The sequence below is a fragment of the Limanda limanda genome, chromosome 13 (assembly GCF_963576545.1).
Source record: "Limanda limanda chromosome 13, fLimLim1.1, whole genome shotgun sequence".
NCBI lineage: Eukaryota > Metazoa > Chordata > Actinopteri > Pleuronectiformes > Pleuronectidae > Limanda > Limanda limanda.
This window is the reverse complement of record NC_083648.1, coordinates 19,537,405-19,559,089: the sequence shown is the minus strand read 5'-3', so window position 1 is coordinate 19,559,089 and position 21,685 is coordinate 19,537,405. Positions and strand designations below refer to the sequence as shown.

Here is a 21,685-nt window from a genome sequence, read left to right as displayed (position 1 = left end):
ACAATATGCATTGTGTTGAATTTGTTTATAATAAAATAATCAAACGAAGATTGGGATGATGGTTTGGTATCCTGTGTTTCTGGGAGGGGTTGGGTTTGGTTGGGTGTGGGGAACTCCATGTTTGTTCCCTGAAGTCCATTGAAACGCTCCGAGAGTAAAGCCTGCCATGTCGTCTAACAAACAGTGACAACAAGAAACAAAACAATATGCCAGCACTAAACATTCCAGTATGTAGGCGCTAACAGGGCACTAATGAACAGACTCCATTCTTGTTCCAAGAGCCACACAGTTAGCATGTTCTTAGACAGACCTCTAAATGTGTACTGCTGTGACTCACATTCTGTATAGTAAAGATAAAATTTGGGTTGAATTATACCTTTTCAAACACTGACGGCAGTGTTCATAATGTTACCTGTATGATTGATAACCCCACTTACTGTGTGTTTACATAGAAGGTCGGTCAAAATGAATTAAAGTTATTCATGTGGAAGTTGAGCAAAAGAGAACTCATGGTAAATTAACTCAACGCTTTAATACCATCGACCTCAAGTAACCCTGTGTTTCAACAGCTATCTAGCTCCCCTAACATATATTATTCTGGCAGCCATAACAAAAACATTAGCTCTCTCGGATGGATTAAAGTCAGCTTTAATAACTGGGGAAAAATATATGGCTCCAGGGCTGTGATCAGATGATCACATCTCAGTAATGAATCACACTAATGATAGATCCCCCTCTGCCTTTAGCTGGGTTTCATAGTGTCCAAGCTTTTAAAAGATTAGACAGAAAAGGCACCAGTTCATATAAAGTATTTTGCATGGGTCCGAATCAGAAGCGTGCAGTGTTTAAAGCTATGAGCCTGAATGTTGGTCAGTTTATGGCAACTTAACAAAAATACACCAATGCTTAATTTATCTGTTAAAATAGCAACACACCTTTGCAAGAATGATGAATCTGATCCTGTATATGCAAACAAATAAGTTGAGGAACATGCTATAATGTGGTTGATGGACAGTTTCCGTTGCATATACAGTAGATGAGGTTTATTTGTCGAGGCTGCGTTAAAAAAAATCATGTAATGAACTGAAACTATGTTGAAATCATGTTCATAATGTGAACTGAAGATGAAACTGAACACTATAGGTTGACATTTAAAAAAATCATTTAATTTTAACTCTTACCAAGAATCGTAATACGTTACATCCTGCCTCTGCTGGCTGCACCACCTCTCACCTGAATCCTGCAGAGTTTGTTGTTGTGAACGCATCTGAGCACCTCCACACGTAATGCCTGAAAACGGCTTTAGTCTGCCTCTGTCCGAAGGCTTACGAAGCAGTATCTTTTCAAAAGTCACTGAATAACGTGTTCTCTTTAGTTGAATGTCCACAAAAACGGAGATGTAACAATGACAAGGTATTTGCTAAGTGAAGTTTGAAGTTAACCAGCTGCTGGTGAAAGCAACATGTTTGACACATAAGGACATCCACAGCATCTCCTCCTCACTAGAAAGCACAACTGTATGAGAGCTGTGTGTGTGTGTGTGTGTGTGTGTGTGTGTGTGTGTGTGTGTGTGTGTGTGTGTGTGTGTGTGTGTGTGTGTGTGTGTGTGTGTGTGTGTGTGTGTGTGTGTGTGTGTGTGTGTGTGTGTGTGTGTGTGTGTGCGTTTGTGCGCGCGCGCACGGTTTCCTTAAATCCTCCTCTACAAGGTAATTTATATTAAGTGCAGATATTATATTGGGAGGCAAGTGCAATTAAGAACAGTTCTCGAACCGACTCCTTGCTTGAGATGTAGAGGAATGTGCTCCTCAGTGAAAATGCACTGGTGATCATTGCTAGCCGTTTAATTCACATAAAAAGCCTGCATTAACCACTAATTATTAATGTGCATTAAACATTCTGTTTACACACATTTAATGTAATTACTTGGAGATTCAAAGCGGCAGGTTAATGACATAATTTTTGAATTCATATCCTGTTTAGAACAGATTGATTGTTCACTATACTCACCCTTTGGACAACATGCTGCATTTTGACACGTCTGTTTTCAACACCATCTTCCTATTGTTAAAATTGCTAGATATCATATACAAATCTGTAAAACCCTGAAACAAGAAATGAGATATAAACTTTCATGCTAAACTAAGGAGAGTTTAGGATGTTAAATGACAGAAAATTGAATGGTGGTATAATGGAAAAATAAGTTTCTATTTACCTGAACTCTCTATGATAAAAATGGACTGAATCTGGTGGCTTTGTTTCAGTCAGTGTACAGACTGACACAGTGGAGTGGTTGAGGTCTTAACTCTTAAGGACAGTATAACTGAGCCTGTAGTTCATGTGAGGTCTACTCTCCCTGTGACACAGAACATCGATTAACATCTGCTGATGAACAGAAGCACCTCGGTTTTACTGCCACACAACCACCACACTTGACTGGTTTAAACATACCGAGGGAAATGGTCTTCTCACTACTGATGGCCATGTTTCTAACAGGATCATTAAGAAGTGCAATTAATGACCACATAGTCAGTTTTACTGCTAAAGCCAGATTACACCTCCACCCCAGTAGATCATCGCTTTCTCTCAGTTTTCCTCCTGGACTCTGGAGGTCAGCTGCACTCTTCACCATTATTTGGTGGAATTGTTTCCATGCGATATCAAGTTTCTGAAGGGTTAAGTTAATGGCATCTCACAGCTTGGTTGTATGTGCGAGCTGCATTTTGTCTCTGTACGTCCACAGATTGGTAATAAGTGGTCGGCAGATGTCACATTGGAAGCCGAAGCTGAGACATAAGGTAAATTGTGCGAACATCGCAGCATCTGAAGACTGGAATGCTTCTTGCACATTACAAGGGCTTGGAAGGAAATATTTACATTGAAGTGTTTTTGATTTCATGGTTTATGGTTCATGTTTCTTATTTTGAAAATCCAATTTCTGCCTTTGCAATTGAGCACGAAGGATGCAGATCAGAGTGTGCTTAAATGCACTTGATTGAAATACAGGATACTCAAACGTTTTGTATGTTAATCTCTTCATCGTGCTTAAGGACTCAAACTACGTAAGGAAAGTGTGAAAAATCTCTGACACTACACTGAAGGTAATATAGACAAAAATACAAGTTAACACTGTCATTTATTAGGTGACCCCTCATTTGGAAGCTTTTCTGCTGCCTACTCAAGCTGATTGATTGTTGAGCTCTATTAGACACATTGTGATCTGTTAATATGAGCGACACATATAAAAAATGATTAATTTATTGATTGACTTATTTATTGAGTACCTTTTATCAGGTCAAATTTTGTCTTTGCCCACTGAGTAAACTCTTTTGGTGTCATCCAAGTGTCAGCAAGCCCGACATTCATATTGGAATCGAAACTAGGTCATTAACATTGTGTTTTAAGCCATAAACATCGTGTTTTAGCCCCCATCTGAACAAGGACTCCCCATTGACTTCAATTGTATTGGATTCTGCTCCAACAAAGTTTACCCGGGAGACTCCAGAAGTGTTTTGTGGACTCAAACACTTCACCCAACCCTCCATCGGCATAGTGGTGAGTAGATAATGAGAACATTTTCATTTCTGTATGAACTATCACTTTCAATGCACTGAAGCACACACTGATCTGCATCCCACTGGCTTAATTGCAAAGGCTGAGATTGCTTTCTAAAAATAAGAAACATTGTGTTTTCCACTACTTTGTGTTTTACATCTTCCCTGTAAAAAGTCATTAAAAATAAAGCTCTAAAAACAATATTCAGTTCCCAAACTTGGCTCATTAGATAAGCTTAACAGTTGAGTTTTTTTACGATCCACTCTTGGTTAAGTACTGCTTTGGATTCCCTTCTAAAAACTCTGAGGTGGAAAAATAGTATTAAACCTGCTCCTCTGTCACTATTAAGGGATTTTTCACACCTGAAGGTTTGGACCATGGTTCATGTCTTTTTTCATGGTTTTCAACTGAGCAGGTTATTTTTGGTTTTATATTGCAATTTAGAAATCAGTCTAAAGCATTTTCATCTTAATCACCAAGTAAGGATGAGTCTATAGCCTGATTGATATTTGATTGCTGTGTAGACGGGCTTCTGCTGATGTCGGCATTTTGTCACTTTGGCAGGTAATAGTGTTTCTGTTTGTATGAAAAAATTTAATGAAGCAGTTAATTTTTGTTAATTTAATTACTGCTGTAATATCAATATCCACAAAAGTTTTACTTGCACCAAAGCCTACAAATTTAAATATAAGTGATTATTTTTTTAAAACTAAGCTTAACACATGAACATTATTTAAAACAATGACATTTGTTATATTGTTTTTTTAATCCACAACAAAGTTATTGTTGTCAGTTGCTACATAAGTGTTTCACTGTTAAGTGATGGCACCTATCGGGCTGCTTTCTGGGGAGGGGATGAGGGGCGGAGATGGGATGGAAGTGATAATGACAACCGAGACAACCAAGGTGAAGAAGATGGATGATAATGGCACAGTGAAAGGGAAAGAATATGGGACGAGGGCACACACAGAGCTAGGAGATGGAGAAAGAGTTTTGAAAAGAGCGGAAAAGCGGGTGAGAAAGCAGGGACTGAAGCTGTCACTGTCGAAAATGAGATGAGCCGTGTGTGTGTGTGTGTGTGTGTGTGTGTGTGTGTGTGTGTGTGTGTGTGTGTGTCGGTGTGTGTCGGTGTGTGTGTGTGTCGGTGTGTGTCGGTGTGTGTGTGAGAAAGTTATCAGCAGCAGAAATTGCACAAAACAACAACCATTAATACAGAAAACGTGTGTGTGTTTACTTAAATAGGTAAACAGAGTTGGAGATGGATGCTCATAGGGCAAAGGAATAAAAAGCTGGAACTAAAGAATGTTTTGCAAGGTTGCTTGTATTATGTTGTAAACATGGGAAAAAATGCTAGTTGCGTCAGAGCCACTTGTCCAGACAAAGTGGACAAGTGCCCCCTCCCCTTGGTGCTGCTGTGAAACATAATAGGAGCTCACGAAATAGGCAAGGGGCCAGAGGTGGGAAGAAAAATCTTCTTGTGGCCATTGAAATTATTACATGGGCAAGGTCACTACATGTCATGTGGGATAGAGCTCAAATGGGTTGTTTTGTTCAGTGCATAGCGAGGGGTCAGGTTAACATGCATATAGCGGGTGTCTCTCTCTCTAGGACTCTCCACCTCACTCAATTCTCCCTTTTCATCTCTTTACCTCCCTCACTTCCTCTTGTTATCTTCATCTACCTCCCCCTATCTCCCTCTCTCCCTCTTGGCCACAAAGTATGCTGGAGAAATATCGTGGAACTTGAGAGCATTGCTCGATCTCCAAAGGGACACATGAGTCACGTAATGAATTCAGACCAAGAGTGAGGTTGTTGAGACAAAGGGAAGAACTGCTGGTTGTCTTACGAAATACTCCATCTGTCTTTGTGCGTGTGTGTGCATATTTTATCTAATTTGTTTTGGTTTTCAAGTGTCATGGACAATGTCTCTCGGTAGAGGCATCAATTTGTCTTCTCTTGTTGTTTTGATGACATCTATGTTGCTAATAGAAACTGAAGGACAGCTCTATTGGGTTTGGATCCGGACACATACTGTAGTGGCTTTGAGGAACTTGGTTGGGTTAATACATTTGAATCATCTGAGCCAAAGCTCATCACTTCAACCATTTAGCTGTGTCTACACTATCCTCCAGGTAGAGAGGAATTAAGTTGTCGTTCCCCACATCTAAATCTGTGTCAGATCTATTACAGCAGACACCAAATGATGTGAAAAACTGCTGATGTGTCCCATGTTATGTTTACCTCATCTTTAGCCTTTAGTCATTTTAGTGACCTGCAGCACATCAGAGTGGGAAGAATGGTATGACACATTTTCAGTTTTATAGGATAAAGGTAAATTTGCATAATCTGCCAGTTGAGTGGCTCACAGTACGGAGTGGATCCACGTGGAGCAGTTTCTGTCACTTGTAACAGTGATGCTGGATCAGTGATGTTCGATCCTTTGAGGAATAAGTAATGTGCAATTTGTGAAGATGTGACTTCGCACTTTGATGTGCAGCAGAGCAGTTTGGAATCGCTGTCAGAATGCATTAAGATGCGTATATGTCTCAATTTATATTCGAGCCTCATGTCCTAGTGGAGTCTGGCACTGCATACAGTACATGACATACATGGAAGTAGGGTTGTCATGATACCAAAATTTTGAGTCCTCAATATAATCCCAAACTCTATACCGCAATAATTTTTTTATTTTTTTATTTAAATAACTAAGTGATTAATACGAAGAATTGATCACACAAAAAAACGTGGCCCATATGAAAAGGAAGAGAAAATTGATAATAATGCTTTGGACTATTGGCTAGACACAACAAGCATTGTGAAGATGTCACCTGCGTCTCTGTTAATCAGATGTATTAATCATCAGATTAATCCAAAATTAAAATAATCATTGATTGCAGTCCACCTCAACAACCTATTAATGCCTGACTAATATTAGTTTGATGATATGATAGTAAAACTGTCAAGGAGGCATTTTCCTTGTAATGCTTTACATACATTTTCCTGACTATGCGTGCAGTGTCGTACTTACATTTACTTCTAAACATAGTATTTTTTACAGTGTAGTAGATCTATTGGTCCTTCTTCTGCCCCCCTGCTGATTCTGAGAATATAGAATAGATCGGCTTCTGTACTTTTCAATACTATCAAAAGTGAAGTTAACAGATTGTATAATTTCCAACATGTGGTATTAAAATGTTGATACTTTTGACAACCCTACATAAAAGCATGTTTTGTGATTTTTGGAATTAAATGAACTGCTTACAACAAACTGCAGATTCTGCTCTTGCCCTGGTAACAACATGTCAGAGTCCTGGTGCAGAATGATTCACAATTCAAAGTGACGGTGAAAGAAGACGAGGAACATTGACGACTGCACCACAACATGTTCAGTACCTTCAATTCACCATGCTCTGCAGAGGGTTAGATAATGTAACATATTGTGAACCAGCAGACAACACAACCAGACATTGTGTAGCACCAGCAGCCTACACCAGGTTTGCTGTTGTTGTGACTGCTTAGGATAAAAATAGTATGCCATCAGTCACAGTTGGTGAGTCCAGTTTGTATTATTTGTTGAAGTACCCACAATATGGCCGACAGTGTACATGTCTGACACAAGGAATATTTTTAGAAAAAGGTTCTTTGTCGAATTCAAAAATGCTTAAAATCAGCCTGTGCATCTTTAATGTGAACAAAAGTCACAATAACAACATCCAGTTGACACTAAAATCAAGACAGAGCCTTGGACTTTGTAAATATTTAAAGTAGCTGCAGCATCAGGTACATTAGGATTCATGTGTGGGTGTTTTGGTTTGTTCTTGTTTCTGTGACTTTTAGGCAGCTTCAGTATATTTCTGTGGCTTTTGGATTAATGTGTGAAGTTTTAGGGTCAAAGAGCACATCGGCTAGAGGCAGAGAAAGAGGGAAAGAAACTAGTTTATTTAAGGCAGAAGGTAGTGTTGCATCCATACAGTAATAGATTGTGCAAACTGAATATATAGGAAGCGTATACATCTTTGGATTCTATTGTATGGTCTTGTTTTGCTTATTCGTTTTGCAAATGACATGAACTGACAAATAGAAAGGAAAGCATCTTTAAATTGTTGTTTATTCGGTTTCTGTTGAGATCTCATAAAACACAATCTACAGCAGTTGTTTTCCTGGTTGCAATTATGTATTAAACTTAACTACCTCAACAACCTCTTAAAGCGCTTTACAGTACAAGCCACATTCACACACAGCGCTCTACTATACACAATGCTTTTTCTATCACACACCAGCACAGCCAGAGCACGGCCATGGACACTTTGGCATGTGGAGCCTGGGATTGAACCACGGACCTTCTGATTAGTGGACAACCCACTCTTTCTCCTGATCCACAGCCACTCATGAATTTCCTTGTTCAAGACATTTTAAAGCACTTACAAAAGCCACGGACGCTGTTCTTTTTGGTAATAATTTACTTATTTTGCAGAGTAAATTACTGGATGTCTTTTCTAAAACCTGGTCCCAGATGGATGTTGGCATGTTGAAAGGAGGTAGAGGCTCATTTTAAGTAACTCATACACATACTGTACATCTGTGTGAGAAAGATATCTTGAGACACTTTAAGTGATTTCCTGTTAAAACCTTTTCTGAGAGCGAGCAATAAAAAGAGACGAAAACATTGACAGACACTACGAAGCATGCACAAGCAAGCATAGACGATGTGTTTCCGTCCATTTCCTGTCTTAAAATCCTCTCAGCCAGCTATTGATGGATGCATGATTAAACTGAAAAAGGAGGCTAATCTTCACCTCATGGAAACAGTTTTGAGCTGAAGTAGGTCAACCATTTCATCGAAAGCCATGTCGAAATACTCAACTTCATCCCTATGCCTCTGATATTTGGTTTCACTATGAGATGGGATCAGGCAAATGCACACAGCCTCGGATCAAACCCAGCGTGGACCGCTCCACTGATCGTCACATTATGAGATAGGGGAGCCGACTCTTTGAACTTTTAGTCGACAAGTTGCTGACATACTTTTATCTTTTTTCAGCCGTGGATTTCCAAGGTGACCTGCCTTTTCTAATGAACAATAGCAAGTACTCACCATCAGTGGGAGAGGAACAACCCCGAGCAGCACAGAGAGCCATTAGATAAAGCAGATAAAGAATGCTCATGTAATTCTGCAAAAAGAGCAACCAAAGGACAGGAAGAGGGGACAAAGAAGCTGAAGCTGACGGATAATAGATAAATCGGAGCATTTGGAAGGAAGAGAAAGAGAAGCGGGGAAAGACAAAGAGAGAAAACACTGAGAAACACAAAGAACTGTGTGTGTTTTCTGATGAGGCAGGACAGCAAATAAAGGGGCAAAATACAAAGAATGAAGCCAAAGAAACTGATGCCAAACCGCAGATGGAGAGGAAGAAAACTGTGCACAACAACACGGGAAAGAAAGGAGGCCGGCATTGTTCTATTAGATTAATTGTTACCTATCTTTGCTCACAGTTGAGGCTGTGTCACACACCAAACCACTGAGGGAAAACAGAGCACATGCAAGCAGATACACACACACACACACACACACACACACACACACACATGTTTATACAGCTATCTTAGTGAGGACACTCATTGGCATAATGCATTCCCTGGTCCAACCCTAAAACAAACTCTTAACACCCAAACAGTCCATTAAAGGGGGGTCACAAAGAGAGGACCTGCCACAAGATCCTAACTTTGTGACCTCACACCCTAGGTTGTAGACTCAAAGATAGCTGAACCAGACACACACAGAGTCACTCTAGGGAGGGGGGGGGGGGTTTGTGTGTGATGACTAACTTCCCTGGAGAGAGTGCTTGGGCAGGTGTAGGTGGTAGGTTGACGGTACAATCCTCACTCTTCCCATCTGCATGCCGAAGTGTCCTTGGGCAAGATACTGAACCCCTTAATGGCCCCTCATAGATGTTGAATTCACAAATTGTAAGTCGCTTTGGATAAAAGCGTCTGACAAATGACATGTAATGTTATGCACACTCCCTCTCACACTGTATCCCCTCATCTCTTTCAGTCACTGTGAGACTTTGTAAGTAATACTGCACATGCAGCCGGATGTTGCAAAGTAGGCTCATCTCCTACTCACAGGGTTTATATTCTCCTCCACTGTTCTGCTCGCATTAAAATTCACCATAGCTTTACCTATGTATCCTCACTGTTGGGGGGTAATTATTTTCTGAAGTGTCAGCTATAGGGTTGGGAACTGCAGTGGGACGTACGCTCAGGGGCTTTGTTTTTAGGATCCTGTGTGCAGTCTGTTGGGGTTTAATAAATGAGGTTTCCCATAAAGTTTACATCCTTCAAATTATAAGCACCATAAAAACATATTTAAGGAAAAACAGCTGAATTTAAAGATTCAAGCCTCCTACATTTGGCACCACATCCAGCATCAGGGATAGATGTGGTCAGAAATGTGCTCACTGGCACCTGTAATCTCACCCACTATTGGTGCCACAGGGTTTCGAGAAAACACCAGTCCAAGGTGACTGACAGACGACCACTGGAGGTCAGCAAAACATGATCTTTAAGCAATGTTAAGTTACTCTTTAAAGGTTCAGTGTGTAGAATTTAGTGACATCTAGTGCTGGAGTTGCAGGCCGCAGCTGAATACCTCTCCCCTCACGCTCCCCTTCCAAACATGAAAGAGAACATGTGGTAGCCTTTAGTTGTCCTTAAAACTCAATTGGTGTTTAGTTTGTCTAGTCTGCTACCTTAAAAAACATGGCGGCCTCCGTAGAGAGGACACCCCACCACCCCTTAATTTAAATATAAAGAGTCCATTCTAGTGTAAAGAAAACAACAATTTGTACAATTTGGATGAAACACATAAACCTCACTAGGATTATTTTAAATTCAGTTTCTGCAAATAGATCCTTTCACCTGAATCTTACACACTGAACTTTTAATATAGATTATCTGTTAACTGAGTCCTGAGGAAAAATCAAAGAATTTATAACTGGACAAAGGCTTTAACCAGTCACACCTAAATTCCTCTAACTCTGCTCCCATAAATACTTGCTGCGACTCTTTCTGGATTTGAAGCCAATGCATTTAACTGTTCTTCGGTGTGCCCCATAAAGACCCAGCGATTGACTTTATGGACTTCGATGATGGCACCCATGGTCCTTTTAGTTGGATACAGCTAGAGTTAGGGGAAACTGTAATTACCTCTGCAATGTAATGGCTGCTGGGATGGATGGATGTCAAATAAAACACGATAATTAAGCCCCAGAGTCACAGCTGCACGATAGGTCTTCATGAAACACCTGCAGGTGCTAGTTCACTGGTTCAAAACTTTGTGAGAGAAGTAGAAGTACAGTTATTGCTTGTTAAGTTTAGTTACTTTACAACAAAAACAGAGACTTTCATGTTCATGATATTAAATCTTTGAGTTGAAATTCACTATAAAACACTTCTCTCATAACGTCTGCTTAAATCATATTAAAACATTTCATAACCCAGAACACATTGCAACTGTCTCTGTCTCTAAATTTCAGGAGTCAATATAAGGGTATATACAATATACAGATTTTTTTATTTGGGTTATTTCATTTGCAGTAATATCCAGCATCTAGAGCTTTCGGTTGAAATATGTTCGATATCATTGTTGTTGCTTGTGTTCTTACTTTGATTTGTGTTGGTCTGCAGATAATGTGCAATATCGCCACGGTGAGATTCCCAACTTCTGCTGAATCAGTTACGATCACCCTCCTGTGAGCTTGATGAGTCATTTTATTGTATTAAGATATATTGGATGACTGTGTACTAACAAGTTTATTTATGCTTCCAGCAGATAAGTCACTGCTTTTACATGTACTTGCCCCCTGATGAAATTACATATAAGGGCGCTTTCAAACCTACCTTGTTTGGTCCGGACCTGCTGTATTTTCAGTTTTGTCTCAACCAAAATAACAAGTGTGAATGGTCCCTCGGACTATGTTGCGGATCAACTGATTCAAATTGAGTCCGACTTGATCAAACTGAACCATGGCTCTGATCATATGCAGTGTGAAAATATCTATTTTGGATAGTTTGGGCTTTCAAGACTGACTGCAGGAAGTTAAGGCAGCATTAAACAATTAAATATGAAAACGAAGTGGAAGCAGCTTGTAGGATTGCTTAAAGTCTTTACCTTTAACGATATAATGTTTGGATGACAAAGAGCGTCATTTTGCTGGTAGCAACAACATAACGATATTAGATTGGCAATGAAATTAACAAAGTGAAACCGTTCACTCATTTCCTTCATTGAAATGGAAAGACTACTTCTTTCTATTAGCGAGAAGACATGAACCTTGGTTCGGACCATGATACAGACTTTCAGGTGTGAAAACGCCCCAACATTTATTCTGGCTTTGTTTTGTTCTCCACCAACTTCTTAGAAAAAACACAGTCTCTTTAGCTGCTCGCTTCTCCACAATACTACCTTCTGGTGTCAGTGTTTTTTCAGATTTTTATCCATATGAACAAATCATTTTGAGACATTCAAGATGGTGTTATTTCCTCTAACATTGCCTCATAGTTCACACTGTGTGCACCTGTTCTAGGCTGGAAATTGTTCCTGTCAAAAATCATCCATCTTTACTGCGGTAAAGTTTTAAAAAGTTTCCTTAACAACAAGAATCTGCAGTATATTCTTGGTCAATAGTTCTGACTGCTTAACTTGTCAGGATATCAATGAGCTGCTGCCAGCATTTGTTATTTCATCCCCTGAAGTATCAAGGTTTATGAGAAATGTGGTTTCACTTTTGAAAATCCCAAAGACCCAAGATGCATTTAGTGTTGAGGGCGGACCCAGATTTCCGTGTGCTTTAGTGGAAGTCTTCCCCATTGACTTACTTGTCTGATGGCGCACAGCAGCTTCCCATAGCAGAAGACGATCACCAGGAAAGGGATGATGAGGCAGAATACAAACAGGCAGATGATGTAAGAGATGTTATTCGCTGTCTTGGCCTTCCAGTCAACAGAGCAGGTGGTCCCGGGACCTTCAGGGCCGTATTTGCTCCAACCTAAGAGTGGCGGCACGGTCCAGATGAGGGAGTAGACCCAGGACAGGGTGATGCCCAGTGAGATCTTCTGGTAGTTGGAGGAGTCCGCCTCGGTGGGGACCATCATGGTGCTGTAGCGCTCATAGGAGAGGATGGCCAGGGAGATGAGGGACACGATACCTACAGCATAAAAGACAGGGGACACATATACGTAATTTAAAAGAATGGTAGATCCAGCATTTAACAATTAATTGGGTAAATAAGCAGAATATAACACTGTAGACATCTTACAGGTTTGTTTTACCCTGGCTGCTGTACATCACATTTAATGAGGCCATCAAATACAGACTAAACACAGTCGGTTCAAATCTGAGCATCTAAGATGAACATGCACAGTCAGAGTGATATAAAACCTCACAGCACTCTCTGAAATAAAAGTAAGGCGAAAAAATTACCTTTGCGGTTTGTTTTCAAAGAGTGTCGAGTTATACTTTCAAAGAATAATTGCCCCTGTGAAATGGGCAGAGTAATACAACTATAGCAAATGTGGTTGTGTTGTAGTTTAGCTCCCGAGCTTCCTGCAGCAGATCCATGCTGCTGTAAATCTCAAACAGCACCACAACCTGTAGTGTCTCTGCTCAGTGAGCACACACACACACACACACACACACACACACACACACACACACACACACACACACACACACACACACACACAAACTAACTTGATAGCTCAATGTCTTACTGTTTCTGCTTATTTCCGAGGCAGAGCAGCAGGAGCCTTCAGCTCGGTGCTCACACTGACCCCTCAGCCTATTGTTGAGAAGCTGATGTGATCCACGGGGCTGTCCTTCATGCTCATTGATTTTCAGTGGCAGCGAAGTGGAGCTAAACTGAGTGTTCCTTTTGGGAAGTGATCCAGACCTTTATTTAAGGTGCTAAAGCCGCAAACACGCAACACAATCAATGAAAAAAGGTAAAAAATGAGCAGGGCAAAAAGTTAGAAAAATAAGGCAGTAGAACCAGTTCAAAAACTTTTAGCTCTGTGTTTTTGTTTGCGTGCACATGCATTGTGCACACACATCCACCATCCTGCACTGCCTGCACAGTCTCTATTGTACAGTGTGTTGTCTATTGCCCCCAGATATTGCCCTCATGCTGCGTTTTCTGCACAGTATGCTTAGCTCCGGGCTTTTATTAGCTCTGTTACTGCAATATTACAAAGTAAACAAAGTTTTACAACAACCTACTTGTGTTTCTGTTTGATGTGGGTTTACTGGCTCATAGCAACCGACCCCAAACACCCACTGTCTCCCATCTATTTTGACAAAGGGCTCTTTCATCCTAGATCATCACTACTTGATCTCATCCAGCATGTCATTTCACTCTTCTGTTCTCACTGCAGTTTGAAAAGAAACAGCAGAAGAACTTCTTGCTTTCTCACAACAGGTAGACTGGCTGATGTCCTCTTCGTGATAGTGTTAATAGCTGGCAACAAATTACATCTCGCTAGAGGTAATCATTACTCCAGTATGTTTTGGAGCAAAAAGTAAAAGTAACTAAAAGACTGCAACCCCTTAGAAATTGTGATTATTTCAGATTCATAAGTGTCTTATTTTGGTTATTTATTTCATTTTCTTGTGGTTGGTGGTGACTTTGCCAAGAGCTGCAGCCAACATTTTGTTGACAAGACAAAAGGGCTTAATATGCCATCTGAGCAGTGCTGCTTCTTCAGGGGAGACGGACTCAGTGACTGGCTATCTGAAAGTGACCAGCCGGGCCGAGGCTAGCCAGTTAGCATCCTGACATGCTAGGAGCAAAAAAGTGATAGAAATTGCATCAAAACAAGAATGACCATTGGTGTTACTTTCCTTCACTGGAGACAATTAATAGAATTATCAGTCGTTACCAAATGAACATCACGCTTTATTGGTGAAGACTTGAAACTAGCGATTAAGACCATAACCTCTTTATGAAAATGTGTACTAACGTTACAAATCACGCAAGTCACTTCCTCATAGACTTGAATATACAAGTTTCAGGCACTTACGAATTGTCTTATTTTTCTGAACGTGGAGTCTACCTATGTTTTCTATGTAGTCTGTGGTCCACAATCAGCTTTGAATGAGAGGCCAAATCAATTCACACTTTCTCAGATTTGCCAAAGCAATTCTCCACCATGACATAAATGCAAGGGAATAAAACTTTAATATCGGCTGTCATCATGTTTCTGAAACCTTTGACAGCAGGCTTTTCGAATCTGCTGTAGTCGATTATGATTTATCCTTTTCAGAAACTACATAATGCCGATCCCATCACATTCCCCTTGCTTTATTCTTTGGTTACAAAGTGTATGACTGACAAGGAAATCTTTATTTAAGCCCATGTAATGTCATAATGAAAGACACCCGCAGAACTCTGGATGTAACTTCATACCAAGTGAAATCAAAAATCCCTCTTCATCAATCCACTCGTCTTCAGGCAGGATCAAAGGAAGCAGGTGAATCTAATCTTCCAAAATGAAAGATCTTATGATCTAATAATGTCTGAAATCAAGAAAAAGGAGCATATTGTTCCATGTCTGTGCAGCTCCCTGACTTTCCTCTGTCTGATTTGTCTGTTAGAAAGTATCTGGCTCCGCAGCACTCGTCTGATAAGGTTTATCCAGGAAAAGACGGTTTGAATGAAAAACAGAGGCTCAAATAAAGCTTTGTTTGTCCGACAAATCTCATCGCTGTGTGTCTTTCCTCGGCCATCATGTGTGGAGGAGAAGTACTGTGATCCTGATACGTTTCAAAGAAAGAGAAGTCTATTATTTGGAAGAGAATGTCTTGCTAACATTAAGGATGATGGCTTCGGCCAGCAGGTAAAGAGATGATTGTTCCCATTAATGCACAACTCAAACCAGACATGTTCCCACAAAATATATTTTGGTCCCTGCTTTGAAAGACCTTAACTTTACTATTTATCACGCTTGCTCATTAGATGGCTCACTATCTTTGACCTTTATGTGCAGTAGCGTTGTTCTGCTCTCTTTCTCCCTGCTGAGACTTTTTTACTTACCATCGTACCAAATTAAAATCACTCTGCCAGGTGCTGCTGGTGCCTGCGTGATGCACATGTATATGCATTTCCTCTCCCCTGGACATCGTCATCTATATCTGTGCTCGGTTGCCTGCACAAGTGTGTGTGCATGCAGAAGGGCAATCTGACTTCAGTATGCAGCGAGGGGGCCCAGCAGTGCAAGGTTAATCCAGTGACTGTGTGCAGAGATCACTTGAGGCAGCCAGCAGTATGCGGGGACACGCAGGCCTGGTGTCAAATAAAGACAGAAAAATACCTTCCCACCTGTTCCCCCCCGAGAGTAATGGAAAACAATAAAAGTTCCGTGAGAGAGGGAGAGTGAGAGGAAAACGCAAAAAAGCGGTCAGGGCAGGTGAAGCAGTTAAATGGTTGCAGGGAGGTTGATGGCAAAAGGGAAAAGTGCAGGCTGTGAGTGTGTGGACATGTGTGCAATTTCCACAAATTGTCTTCAGTTTGTGCTTGCAGCCAAAGCGGAATATTTTCTGTTGTTCAGTCGTTCATAAATCTAAAATGTTATGGATCGAAAGCAGGACACTGTGAGCAAGAAGTAGAAATCAATGTGCAGGAGGGAGTAGAAATACCATGTCGTACGCCAGGCTAACAACATATTTTGTCACTGACAGGCATGCCCTCTAATTTGAAGGAGCATCGATCATTCAGAGAAGTTTTACAGAGATTTGGTGAATACTGTGTCAAAGGCAGCACCCAGCCTTATTCATCTGAATTATAAATTTCACTACTCCTTTCTGTGACCCTGCTCCACTCTTTCCTGCACTCTGTTTTTTACGAGCCTGTTGAGGAATTACTCATCCATAACCAATGGGCGCTCTAATGATGTCTGTAAGCCATCTCTCGTTCTCACATGAACACACAGTCTGTCTTCCTGTGATGTAGTAGCGGGTAGAAGCTAAAGTCCTGTCAGAGAGGTTTAAATAAATTGTCTCCTTGTGGATGTCACTGTTACACGACCTCAGACGGCGCTTAAGATCAGCATGAAACTCTAGTTAACTGAAGGGTGGATACACTCAGTGTACATCCAGATACTGATTAACATGGGAGTCTCACTTTATTCTCTATGGTCTGACGGAAATGAAGTGATCCTTTTTTCGATGCTGCCAACGTGTCCATGGAGCTGAAAGTAGTGCTGAAGAGTCTGTCATTGATTTAAAAGTTTCACAAATTCAAGAGGCTGTTCAGGAAAGAAATTCAGCGAAGTTAAGTAAAACGTAGGGTGGGAAGTTTTTAAGTAGCAGATCAAGACAGCGATACAGTGTCCCGGTGACAAAAGCCATGGATGGAAAAGCCTGCTGGATTCGTCTGCTGCCTGAATCTTAATCAGTGAGCGTATGTGTGTGTAAATCTTTAGTTCCTTCCTCCACTGCATGGATAGATTGAACAGCCAGAGGCTCGATGGGTTGCAGGTCCGCTGGGCTTTACCATATAACACTTAAAGAGATACAACCGGAAAGAGACATGAGATGGCTTCGAAGAAGGACAAAAAGACTTACAGAGATGTAGAACTACTAGATGTAACAGTACGGCAGAGACACAAATTGGCCATAAAGAGGCACATAATGCACACAAGACTACACACATTACACACATATTATATTATATTGCATTACATTGCATATTGCAATTTGACACTGTTCTACTGTTTGCAGTTTGCATTCCACTTTTTACTGTACTTTTTAAATCTTTTGGATCTTTTATATCTTTTATATCTTTTATATCTTTTTATTTTATATATTGTTTTTTATTGTTTTCCTTATGTGTGTTGTATTTATTGTGTTTTTATGTTTTTATGTTCATTGTATCCACCAATAACCAGAGCAAATTCCAGGTGTAAGCCTGCTTGGCAATATATAAATAACTTCTGAACTTCGGAGATGTAAAATGACTCAAAAGACAAAAAATGAGTACAAATGGACGATCGAAAAACGCAAATCATTTACTACATTCGCATTTTGGAATATTTCATTATTCAAAGGCTTCATGTTTGGCTTTAGTGTTGCTGTGATTGCGGGTGGTCACCAGCAGATGCTCCACATTGAAATGGAGCGTGCAGTGAATGAGAGGAAACCTTTCCTGTACGATTTATGAGTACTTTTCTATAAACTTCATCAGGGAGAACTTATCGGCCGCTGACTGCAGAGTTGTTCTGCGTCCAGCATCCAGTGTGCACTCAATGTTCAGCTGGAAATGGAGCTGGAAGTCTGTTTTTGAAAAGCTGTAAATATTTAATCAGATGTTATTATTATGTTTAATGCTGTGAAAAATCATTCACTGTCGGGACTTTTTTTTTATTTCCAGCAGTGACTGATGAACTTTAGGAAATCGTATTAAGAGGAAGCTGACCATGAGATCCAGTGGCTATGATTAATTGATGGGGAGGGGGGGGGGGGCGTTGCAGGAAACAAAGCAGCAATGTAATAAAAACATGATCCATTATTAAAATCTGATTGAAGGACTGACAGTTGTCTGTCAAAGTTCATACAAACAGAACCAGCCTTAATGCAGTGAATTTTATATGAGATTAGTATATATTGATTTTAGCCAAATTCAGTCAAGAATGATGTTCAGTGGGAGCATGGAGGGCCCTAGAAACCAACTACTGTATTTTCTAACCCTTCCATCTGTCTTCCCGTTTGAAATCAGTAAGTGCAACATATCCTTTGACGTGTGCACTTTGATTGGACAGCCAGAGAGAAGTAGGACACACAGCTCAAAAGAGTTGAGTGTTTTCAAAAAGCCAATACCTCAGACGTGCTCCTCTAAAGGTTGTGTGGAAGGCTTGGAAAGCTTTTAATGCAATTAGTGCGACTGAGGGTAAGAGGACTTGTCCATTGAAGAACCTTAAATCAGGTGTCAGACGGAGGACTTGGGTCTTTGGTAGCCTTTTTTATGTTTAATGCACAAATGAGTAAAATCCGGATCCCACCCATTTAATCACATTAGTACTGACGGACACACATGCTCGGGTGGGACATGATTTGAACACTGTTATGCTAGTTTCATACAAACTCCTTATGAATCACCTTATTAGTGCCCCCCTGGCCTGGGCACTAGCCTTGTTTTTTGGCTCTGCCCCCAGCCTGGCCCGAACCCAGGTGAGTGAGTGAGTGCTTAACCTCAGGTGCGTCATTGCGCCCTATTTGCATCAATATCAGCAAAGGTAGACCTGCATCTGCTTTCCCCACGCTAATTTCCCATGGGTGACATTATTCCGCAACAAATGCTGCTGATGCATCCGTCATTTCCTGCTCACGGACCGAGACCGTGCATGTGCCCACAGCGCACGGACCTGCTCCACTTGCTCCAGGCGCAATCACTCAACGATGTGGTAATGAGCGTTTAGCGGCCATTTAATAGGACTGCACGCCGATTTGTGTATACGGTTGCGTGCATGCGCCCAAATCACCAGCTTGACAGTCGGGAGTGACATGTTTTCAGAGTCAGTAATGAAATTTGAAATGACCAAGCATCTGCGAGGGGACGGCTGAGTCTCTGAATGCCAGCACTGTGGTACCGGGGAGATGCAAAGCACATGCAGCTTTGGAAGGGATTCAACAGTCTGTCATGCAGCAGCCGGAGACTATAGGACCAGAGCTTCACCACGGACATCTCCACTACACTGATTTTACAAACTCATTCGTTGGGAAGAAACATCCGTAGATGAGGTTTTGTCCTTATTTTCTATACAATTTTAAACTGTAATGCTATGAAAAGAACACCTCGACCATGACCTTCTCTCTTAAGACGAGCTAAATGTTTCCGAAATGACACTCTGCGCTGTGTGTGGACGTGCACGCATCTTCAGAGCCATGAGGACGTGCACCCTTTACGCGTTTATATGCCTGAAACACTCTATCCCTGTTATCTTGCACCTCGCACAATTAACAGTTAATAAGAGGATCTGCACTTTCACCACCTTCCCTGTCTCCGCTGTGCATGCACGCATGCAGGCTGCAGGATGGTCTCATCCAAAATTCACAAAATACCACTGAGAGAGTCCGAGACAAAGAAAACCCGGGAAGTAAAATCAACTGACCAAATCGGTTTGATGTTTTGGAAAAGCTAACCAATCATCATGGTATCATGATTCGATACATCGGAGCTACACGGATTTTCAGCCTTTTCTAAAGTTGTGTGTACGCACCACTCGCACCACAACGGACCGTATAACAGCCAAATGTTTCTGTAATGGTTACAAATGCTCCATTTCAAACAATAAAGCTTAACTTCATTGAATGAAACAAGCGCAGTGCCGTGGGCAGGATCCACACAGAGGCTGCAGCGCACCATCTCTCACACCCGACCCAGAAAACACACAGTCTACAGATGTGCCACAGACACACAACCAACACGTCCGTGTGAACATTTCCTCGCATAAATCCCCATTTCTACTCACCAAAGAGCGAGTTGGCGAAGCCGTACCAGACGCATCCCCCTTCTCCTATGAGCCACCGTCCCTGCGTGCTGGCCGCGAAGCTGAACGGAGTCCCCAGTACGCACACCAGCAGGTCGCTGATGGAAATGTTAATCAGGAGCAGGTTGATGGGCGAGCGCAGCATCTTGTAGCGGCAGAAGAGCACGAGCACCAGCAGGTTGTTCAGGAGTCCCAGGGTGCCGATGAAGCCCAGGCACACGGCCACAATCAGGTTGCCCGTGGGGGTGAGGGTGGTCCGGGCCGAGCCGCCGCCCGGGTGTCCCTCCGCGGCTCCGGCGCACAGCGCGCTGCTGACCCCCGCGCAGCCGCCGCTCAGGCTCACGTTGGACACGAGCATCGCGGTGGCACACTGAACAGCGGCTAATGGCTCTTTAGCATTTTCTTTCTTAGATGTGTGGGGGGGGGGGAAGAAGAATAAATAAAAAAAATAGATAGGCTGTCGTCCCAAGCGTGCCGCACTTGTTGCTTTTAAAACAAACAGTTGACCAAGTAAAGCCAGAGGGAGATGTGTGTGGTGCGGTGAATAGTTAGTTTGCCTGATGTCTAAACTTTTTGTCCCACTGCAGGGGAAGGGGGTGTTCTAAAGAATACCAAAAAAAAAAGTTTGGTTAGGCTTTGCTCCACCATGTAGCAGCCAATGCCGCGCGCTCTCACACTTGCCAGCCACGCTGCTGCTTCTCACACAGACACCTTCCCCGGCTCTCAGTCCGTATTTAAATCACTGAAGCCCGCTCTCCAGCAGATGACGTCTGGGCGGGGGGAGGGGGAGGAGGAGGTGGTGATGAGGGGTGCGTTAGTGAGAGACCAGCACGGAGATCCAGAGGCAGACCAATGGAACCACAATCACAATGCGTCACAGAGGAGCCGGGATACAGCGCTGCAGAAGCTCAAGCTTGATTAACCAAGAAAAAACTCCACCTTAAAGTTCGAGCATGTCCTCTGTGTTCATCCGTGGGTCTGATCCAGATCGCAAGTTTATCCAACTCTGAGTCTGACCCTGAACTCTGATCAGAGTAGGTTCAATCAACTCCGAGTGTTTGGAATCAAATGCATGAGTTGCATCTTATTCACCAGAGACAACAAATGTCGTCCTGCTTTATTCCATAATATCATAATTTCAGGAAAACCGAGAGCAACGGGATGACACTGCTTCATCTAAACCGCATAAGGGCGGACTGAATAATATGACGGTCTCAACTCAACAGCTTGGATCGACGTGTTGGGCTACAGCGGAGAGAAAAGAAGCTCATTTAGTTAATTTACACATCCACGATTCATTTGTCTAAATTTTGAGAGTGAGTGAGGTTTATTTTCTATCAAATTCTTGATTTTGGACACCTCTAAGATGCTTTTTCTTGATCATATCGACACGAAGTCCACTATATAAACTGCTCCAACATGCGATAAGGGAGTATTGATGCATGGTGCTGTCCGTGGTGCTGATCCCAGTCTCCCAGGAGCAGTCGCTGCTCCACCTAACTGTTTATTCTGGTCTGCCGTGCATCTTAATTACAGCTTTTAAATGTATTGATATTTATTATTTATTGATCCTTCAGGGGTCAATAGGCTC

At 41.7% G+C, this 21,685-nt stretch overlaps 1 protein-coding gene across 1 annotated transcript in view; it reads right to left on the bottom strand.

The window, feature by feature from the left end:
* The window catches only part of LOC133017626 (vertebrate ancient opsin-like), a 53,162-nt gene extending 32,710 nt beyond the window's left edge, over positions 1 to 20,452 (bottom strand). Inside the window, exons 1-2 of the mRNA XM_061083753.1 lie at positions 20,077 to 20,452; positions 12,433 to 12,761 (exon numbers count right to left, since the gene is read on the bottom strand). Coding sequence (XP_060939736.1) covers positions 12,433 to 12,761; positions 20,077 to 20,452 — 705 coding nt within the window. The remainder of the gene's footprint in view (positions 1 to 12,432; positions 12,762 to 20,076) is intronic.
* Between the last annotated feature and the right edge of the window lie 1,233 nt (positions 20,453 to 21,685).